Here is an 8974-nt window from a genome sequence, read left to right on the forward strand (position 1 = left end):
AATGTCCACATCATTAATGAAGATGTTGAACAATATGGGTCAAAGGACAGAGCCCTGGGAGACCCCCACACTGGTCACAGGACACCATGATGAGTGACTTACATCAGTTACTACCCTCTGGGTCTGACCATGGAGCCAGTTTCCCAGCCAGTGGATCATGGTGGACCCAAGGCTACAATTGTCCAGTTTCGCCAAGAGGTGATCATGGGATACCAGATCGAAGGCTTTTTTGAGGTTAAGATATATGACGTCAATTTCTTCTCCCTTGTCCAGATGATAGGTCACCTGGTCATAAAAGGAAATGAGATTGGTCAAGCAAGACCTACCCGCAACAAACCCGTGCTGGCTATCCCTCAGGATGTTGGTGTCAGGCAGTCCATTAAGGATGGCCTCTTTAATAAACTTTTCTAAGACTTTCCCCGGGATAGTGGTCAGGCTTATGGGCCTATAGTTTGCCAGATCCATTTTCCTCCCTTTCTTGAAGATAGGTACCACATTGGCCTTCTTCCAGTCTTCGGGCACTACACCAGAGCGCCAGGAGTTTTCAAAGATCCGTGCCAGAGGCTGGGCTATGATGCTTGCCAGCTCCTTGAGTACCCTGGGGTGTAGATTGTCAGAGCCAACTGACTTGAAGGTATCCAGCCTCTCAAGGTGTTCCTTCATGAGGTCAGCATTGATGGAGGGCAGGGGATCTCCCTCACCCGGACCTCCCTGTCCCGTAGTGGGCATGGGCATCCCATGGGACTGATGAAAGACCGACGCAAAGTACTCATTTAATAGGTTGGCTTTTTCCTGGGTGTCAGCTGTCACTGGTCAGTTGTCCCATCTGGTTTAGCAGGGGTCCAGTGTTGCCCTTGCTTTTCCTCTGGCTCCCCACATATCTGAAAAAGGTCTTTTTATTGTCCTTGATACTTGAAGCTTTTGAACTAAAGTACCTCCAAAGTGTTTTAGTTCAAAAGCATGATGCTGCCATTTTCTCAGCGCTGACACGCATTTTGCTACTTATACAACTGCAAGCACTGCAGTGCTTACATGTGTAAAAATGCCCTCAGTGTCTTAGGCTTAATTAGCTAGTATCAGGGACAGATCCACGAGGGGTACAGTGCTGCATTTGCACCCTCCTTTTGATTCCTGGTCTATCCAAAATTTAAAACCAAGTGTCTGGTGGTGGAAGCAGCAGCAGCATTTCTATTCAGGCAGGTGTGAGGTACTCAAATGACTTCATGGCTCATTATAATCTACCTGATTTCTTCTATACCCTTCCTTCTATAGGTGTTAACAATCCTCTCTCTTTTTTTAATGGTCTTTATGTTCCACTAATTTAGCTATCCTTTCTTGGCAATTCTGCTGTTAGCTGCTCCTGGTTATGTAGCACCTATTTAACAACATTACAGATGGTTTTTAACTCTAGCTATAAACATTAATTCAGGTGAATGTTAACTCAGGTATGAAAATAACTTTCACTGAAGCACTGGATCCACTGAGATGCTCTAGAAAACTAGGGTTTTTTTATGAAGCTGAAAAAGAGACATCTATTTAACTGTAGTGACTACAGGACTAATTAAACAGCATCTTTTGATTTATTTTTGCCTAGTTTGTTATACTTTTTATATTTAATGACACATTAACGCAAATTCCAATTAAGTTTTATTTATTTTTGCTTCAATTTTAAATTGAATAATCAAGTCCTAGGCTCCTAGCATATTTATAAAATATCTGATTTCTTTTTCACTGGAGAGAATTATGTGTTGTTTTATGTGGGATGATGCACCACATCATGTGAACTCCCCTTTTCAAAATCCTAGGTCCACCCATGTCCTCTAGTGAAGACATTACGAGCAAGCACGTGCTCACTATTTATATTTCAATCAGTATATTTGGCATTAATACCTTGATCTTATATATCATGCGTATCCATTTAATTTCAAGAAGATTAGTATATCCACTGAAGTGAATGGAAATATGCACATTCTGAAAGTTAAAGATGTGTGTAAGTTTCTGTAGAATTGGGGCCTCAAAGTATTAGGAAATCATGATAAAGAATAATTGCCAAACATGTTCAAGGCACTCGTCTCTGATTTTGTAGTATAGCTCTTCCAATTTAAAATAGATCTTTAACTTTTTTGTTTGTTTGTTTTTCTTTTTCTTTTTTTCAGGTAAAGACATGGGCAAAGTTCAGTAACTACCCACTCTAACATCTTACTGATATCCTAAGGATTTTTACAAAAATGCTTATTTTTAAACTGAGAAAATGACTACAGTTATAGAAGAAAGTGCAGGTTGTTGGAAAAGAGTGCCTGTCAAAAAGTGGAGCATCCAATAATTAGCTTGGAAGTAAGATAAAATTAATATACCTGTTATGGTGCGATTCTGGAGTGGAGTTAACTCTATAGCACATAGGTAGCCCTCCAAGGAAAAACAAACTTTCATTTTTTTCTAAATTATGGAAATTTTGTGGAAGACGTTGACCTGGATTTTGAGCCTAGTCATGGCTTCATCGGAATTTCACAGTGACAACAGGCTTTCATATAGTTCTCAAGGTAGGGGTCTTAGTTCTATAGCTGGCAAGGCATTTTACTCTAAGGTTAAGTAATTCTTTCCTAAACCATGACTATATAAGAGATGATAGATCATATGGGCTCAAAGGTACTTTTGTAATAATTTATTACTGTGAAAGTTCAGTTAGAGGGAAATCAGTTATGTCAGAGTCAATTCTAAGATTGATGTTTTAACTTCTCTTGTGGTTAATTTTAGTTATAAAGGAGTCTTGCAAATTAAATCTAGCCATAATGCTACATGCAAAGCGTGTTAAAAATTGACCATAAACATCTCTTAAAACTGCAGGAGTTAAAAGGTCAAAACATATATCGTACTATTCCCATTTGTAGAAAATTGAAAAGATATTTAAATGTTTTGTATAAAAGTATTTTTTCATTGTAATTGTTTTTATTTTTGCAGGTGGATCTAATAGTTTTATCGTTGAGTATCATCACCTTCCCAGGGCAGATTTTAGTCCCACATGTTGATGTAGCATGGTTAAATAGCAAGATATATGATGTATTTAAAATATGTTTTTATCTCTAGTAACATAAAATTAATAATCTGCACAAATTTTGCTGATTTTTAAAATGAATTTTTCCTCTATTTTATTTAGCAAATGTTTTCCTCTTGCATATCCTTGAAAATGACTTTCAGTCATTTATGCACTGGGATTTAGCCAAATGTGGTTAATATTTATACTACTACTTGTTGTTTCCTGTTATATTTTCTTCTCTTTTATGCCCACTTCCTGGACTGTCTTACCTTGTGATTACAAAGAGGAATTCCTGTCATACCTTGAACACTACCAACTAACAATCCCAATAAGGGTTGATCAAAATGGAGCCTTCCTCAGCTTTACTGTGAAAAATGCTAAACCCTCAAGGAGGAGGAGGAGTACAGACTCTTATGACCAAGAACTGGCAGCATCTAAATTATTTTTTAAACTTTCTGCCTATGGCAAGCACTTTCATTTAAACCTGACTCTCAACACAGATTTGGTGTCCAAACACTTTACAGTAGAATACTGGGGGAAAGATGGACCTCAATGGAAACATGATTTTTTAGACCACTGTCATTACACAGGATATTTGCAAGACCAGCATAGTACAACTAAAGTGGCCTTAAGCAACTGCAATGGTCTGGTAAGTGCATGTTATATATTTTAGTATGATAGCGAACTTGTCCATTTAAAATACAGAGGAAGAACTTAATTGGCATATCTTCATGTTCTTGCAAGAAGCAAGCAGACAGGAAGACCCCCTCTGCCTCTCCCTACCCCCCCACCCACAAACGAACAAATAACAACTGGGTTCTGAAGAAAAGTAGTCAACACTCTTTTAAACCTCATTGTAAGCACTAGGGCATTAATCCTTTTGTCATACAACAGGCAGCCTCTTCTTTGTTGCTTGTGCCTGTATTATGGTTGCAAGAATAGGGCTAGAGAGAGACTAGGTTTGTCAGATGTTTTAAACTTTAAGGATATAATGTCTAATCCTGTAAAGTGCTGAGTGCTTCATGTGAGGCACTGATGCTCTGAGATCCTATTTCAAGGTGTTGGCACCTGTGGAGATTTGGATACAGAAAAACTTAGGGGGAAGAACTGGTGTAAAAGTCATCAAAGTTATAAACCCTAAGAGTGAAGAGAAAAGCAGAACGCATGGCAAAATACCAGAGTCACAAAATGATCATTTAAACCTTTTACAAGATCTTTGTTTATAAATGAAAGATTTGCATGAAGTAAAAGTAGTGTTAGAAATCCTAGCATTTTCTGTATGTTGTTCTCATTGCTGATGACACTTTTGGGCATATCAGCAGCAATTTTTGCATGGAAAAAGTCTTACTCTCTTAAACTACAGCCAAAGCCTAAACATAACATGACACTGTTATGTCTAAAATAAAGTGATAAAAAAGAACAATAGTTGGGAAATACCAAAACAAACATCTACCGAATACTGTTGTAAATTAAAAAATATACATTGCTATTTTCTATGAGAAAATCATTATTCATTCACTATTCCTACTATGGTAGCATGCAGAACTAGCAGCTTGTTGTGTTAGGGACAGGAAGATTTAACTAACTTTTAGGAAAGAGTTTTTTTCCCTCAGAACTTATTTGGGAACTTCCTTTTTATCCTTGAAAATGCCATAGAATAGTACATGCTAGGGCACTGTTGATAACAAAAGCCTACTACTACTACAGTGGTGAGTGCCAGATAAGAACCAAGCTAACTAGAATAGATTGTGGTGTGTATAATGAATGGTATTCATGATTTCACAGAGTAACGTACTCTTGGGTAGTCTTCAGGAAATAGAAATTGGAGAAGGATTTCAAACCAGATAATTTTGTTTTTAAGAAGCTTAGTTAAAATATATTTCTCTGCTGAATGCTTTGTGTAATTCAGGGGTCAGCAATCTGTGGCCTATTAATAGACTGGATCTAGCCTGCAGCAGGTCAGGGATTCTGCAGGATGCTCCAGCCACAGCAGCAGAGGAGGCATCCTTACTGTAGGCTTTGGCTGTAGTTTAAGGGAGTAAAACTTTTTGCATGCAGGCATTGCTGCTGATATGACCAGGGTACTAGCACCTGCCTCTTCTGTGCGCCTCTTCTAGGATGCCCTTCTTAGCATCTGCTGATTGCTGGGGAGTGCACGGGTGTGGCCTGTGGCACGGTCTGTCTCATTCAGTGTGTTGTGGTGGCAAAACTTTGCCATCCCCTGGTGTAGTCTGATTAATGGGAATATGCAGTGAACATACTTGGGCTGAACCCAGTTTTTACTTTGTGATTCATCTTCAAGAACGTATTTTCTTTCTCCAGCATGAGTCTAAATCTAAGCCCGAGTGACCTGCATGTGATCTCTTTTTCTTTAAAGGTGGCTTTCCATTCTTGGGTCTTTGCTCACCAGAATTAAACATGCTGGAATTCCCTTATTCCTTTCACAGGAATTTGTCCTTTGAGGCATGCAGTGGATCATTCTGAGATCAACAATCAGCTTTTTGGTGCCTCCAAACAGTTTCAGCTCTTGCTTGCCCTTGGTCAGCTAATAAGCTCCCACTACAGCTGATTTCCTTTCTCTGCCGCCCCTAGAGATATTGACTTCAGTTTGTTTGGATAGCACTTCTCTGTCTTTGAGTAAAGTTACAGGTTATACTTAGATCATCCATACTAAGGGCACCTTAATGCTAGTGTCTGCAAGCCTGCTCATGCTAAATGCCCTTTGAGCATCTCAAAGTTATGCCACTTCAGGCTTAACTTTGGGTTGTGCTACTTAGCTCATGTTAAGGTAACTTCTGTCTGCCTCCACAGAGATAAAATGAGCAATTTGCAGACCTCCAGCATCCTAGGATGCACTACTGCCTGCCCTTCCCACTCTCCCCAGAGCGGAATAGAGCCCAAATGTCCTGGATCCTAGCCATGCTCTTGCTCACCAGCCCTCTTTTCAGAAGTCAGAGGTGTGCGGGCAAGAAATGGTATTAACCCATAATTTGCAACTGCTCACAGCATATTCTAACTGTATCACTGCTGGTTATTTTAAATATAAAATTCTTAATTATTTTATTTTAATTTTTGGCTTCTACAGGTTACATGCTTCTCTGATTTCAGTACTGTGGTTATTGTCCTTGTCTTTTCATTAGATATTCCTTTTGCTTCTTGGTAGGTTGGTAACTTCAGTGTGATGTTATCATCATATTGTGCTTTCCAGAGCCCTGATGGATTAAGGCAGTTCTGGGTCCTAGGCACACCATAGAGTGAAGCTTCCAGTGGCCTTCACCCCTCATCATGGCCATGCCTTTTACTTGGAGTGGCGTATCAGGAGGCCACTACTTGTTCCAGAAACACTGAACCGTGGGACTCCCTTCACTCTTCAGAAATAGCAGCAGAGGTAGCAAGCCAGATGGGCTTTCTTCTTCCTAATAGAGGCAGGAACCCTCCTGCCATTTACCAGTATGTGGGAACCCATCTAACCCATCTGTCAGTATGTGGGTCAAAATCACTGTGCTGTGCCCCTATCACTAACAGAGGTTTTTTTTGCTGGGCAGTGCTGGTAGGGGCATCTGCAGCTAGGTACTTGGAGTCAATGCTCCATTTAGATAAATACATCCCTGAGCTAATTTTCAGGCTCTCTGCAGATTCAGGTAGATGCCACTATATTAGCTGTCCTTGGACCTAATTTTCAAACTTTTCTTCACACCCACAGGAGTTAGAACCTTTTAAAAAAAACAAATGCTTATATTCTGTTGTACTTGCATGTCTCCAAGAACCAGGACCCTAACATGTTCCTGTTTCCAGCTCTCCTACCACATGTTCTGGATGGAAATTTGTGTATTTTCCACAGTTCTATGGACTACCATGGACCAGTACAGGCTGGGGGCTGACTGGCTAAGCATCAGCTCTGCAGAAAAGGACCTGGGGGTTACAGCAGAAAATAAGCTTCATATGAGCCAACAGTGTGCCCTTGTTGCCAAGAAGGCTAATGGCATACTGGGCTGTATTAGTTGGAACGTTACTAGCTAATCAAGGGAAGTGATTATTCCCCTTTGATTGAATTTGCACTTAGATGCTCTCCTTTTTCTCAGATATTTTTCTGAAGGTTTTATCTTCCCTTTTGGTTTTTGTTATATTTTTGATTTGAGGGGCTGATCAAGGAATTAAAACAATGCTCTTGAGGGTACTGAGGCAGTAGATCTTAGCATAAGTCTGTGCCTCAAAGAACCAAATATTTTTGGGAATTAGGGGAAGTTTAGCTGGGGATCTGAGACCCAAGAATAGGAAGCCAAGTGATATCTTTAGGAGAACACAACTAAAGCTAAGTGATTCCTTTTCTAATAGCCTTGGCTCAAAATCTTACTTTAGTAGTTGTGAAAAATGTTATTCTTCATTTAATTCTACTCTGTAATGGTGTGAAAGCCTTGCTTTAAATTCTTGACACTGCTGTAAGAAAAAACAAATTGTGTTCATTAAGACCTGCTCTTTTCAGAATAAATCCCATAGAATTGATAAAGACCCTGTTTAGAAGAGGTAGTACAACAAGCGAAACAGTAATATTTTATTCTTCAATTGCTTGTATTCACTACCAGGTTGGAGAGCCCTTTAGTTTCTGGAATATTCTCCCTGTGAAGGTACTTAGACTCTGTAATCAAAGCACCTCAATCTTCTTTAAAAAAAAAAAAATCTTATCCTTTTAGCCAAAGGATCATGCAGAGAGTTCATACTGAGATGTTTGGCCACTCCAGCCTATATATCCTTTGCAAAGTTGCTGCTTTACGGGATGCAGACATCGGTTCTACATGTATGTTTTGTATACATTGTTCCTAGATGTATACTTTTCATTTTTCTTTATTTATAGGATTTATTTCTTTCCCGATATGCTTTAAAAACTTCTTATTGCTTTTAGTATTGCCAGTGATGGAGATTTAGTAATGTCTTTAGTTTTCTATACTTTCTAACTTCTAATTTGTATTAATTGCATATCTATTTCTCCTTTTTTCCATTTGTTCTGTATTACTGACAGTCTTCTGGTTCTACTTGCTTCCTCCACTTTGCCACTTGAACCAAAATGGGCTTTTAGACAAAGATGTCCTCCAACTTGATTATGAAATCATGACATTTTTGTCATCTAATATATTCTTCTTTAAGAACTCCCAACTTTCACTCACACTTTTGTTTCACTGTTTTTTTCTGAGCTTTGGGATATCAACCCCTTTGAAGCCCAAAGGGTAGACTTCTGTTATTCTGTCCATCTAAATGGCAGTTTAGCTGTGTAAGTGGCCTTTTTGGTATGTACGGACAGTTTATGATTCTTTTATCCATGTGCTGTAGATGTGGATGTACGCACACATACAGTGCATGCTCAATAGGCTATGCACTAGCTAGGAGCTGCATAGCTAAATAGGCATGTACACTGCTGTAAATCCTAGAAAGAAGTGGCAGGAAGAGAATATCCCTTCCCATTCTTTAGCTACAATTGCTGAGAGGTTAGGGGCAGCCACCAGAGAAACAAGAGACAGAAGTTCTAGGCCTGCCTCTTGAAGAGGGAGCTTGAAGTGCCTCTCTAATTTTCTAGTACAGTGCTCCAACCAACACCCTACGGGGTTGGCATTATCCAGACCCTTCTGCAGTACTCATTTTGAAGCTGAGCCACTGCCTCTTGCATTTACATACTAGTCATTGCATGGAATGGATGGTGAGCAGAGGAAAAGTTTTGTCCCATCAGGAGCAAGAAGTTAGGTTAAAAACTTCAAGTGCAGCAGCTGTTCGACTGATCCATGTACTTTCTGGTTTGCCGTCTTCCTCCTGGTCATACATATCTCCTTCTTTTTGTGCCCAGGGTGTCATTCCCCTATCTCTATTTCCTATGCTAATCTTCTCCACATATTTGTTTATAGTTTTAGCTTCAGTATGCTATGTTTGCACTCGGCATATATACATTGATTC

The 8974-nt window shown here is 39.5% G+C and overlaps 1 protein-coding gene across 1 annotated transcript in view; it reads left to right on the top strand.

Annotated features, from left to right (window-relative positions):
- ADAMTS6 (ADAM metallopeptidase with thrombospondin type 1 motif 6) overlaps positions 1-8974 on the top strand; it is a 395156-nt gene that overhangs the window by 17649 nt on the left and 368533 nt on the right. The window contains exons 2-3 of the mRNA XM_019517795.1: positions 2157-2540; positions 3319-3683. Of these exons, the coding sequence (XP_019373340.1) occupies positions 2444-2540; positions 3319-3683 (462 nt within the window). The 5' untranslated portion in view covers positions 2157-2443. The remainder of the gene's footprint in view (positions 1-2156; positions 2541-3318; positions 3684-8974) is intronic.

Source organism: Gavialis gangeticus, unplaced genomic scaffold, assembly GCF_001723915.1.
Source record: "Gavialis gangeticus isolate Ggan-Ray unplaced genomic scaffold, GavGan_comp1, whole genome shotgun sequence".
Classification (NCBI taxonomy): domain Eukaryota; kingdom Metazoa; phylum Chordata; order Crocodylia; family Gavialidae; genus Gavialis; species Gavialis gangeticus.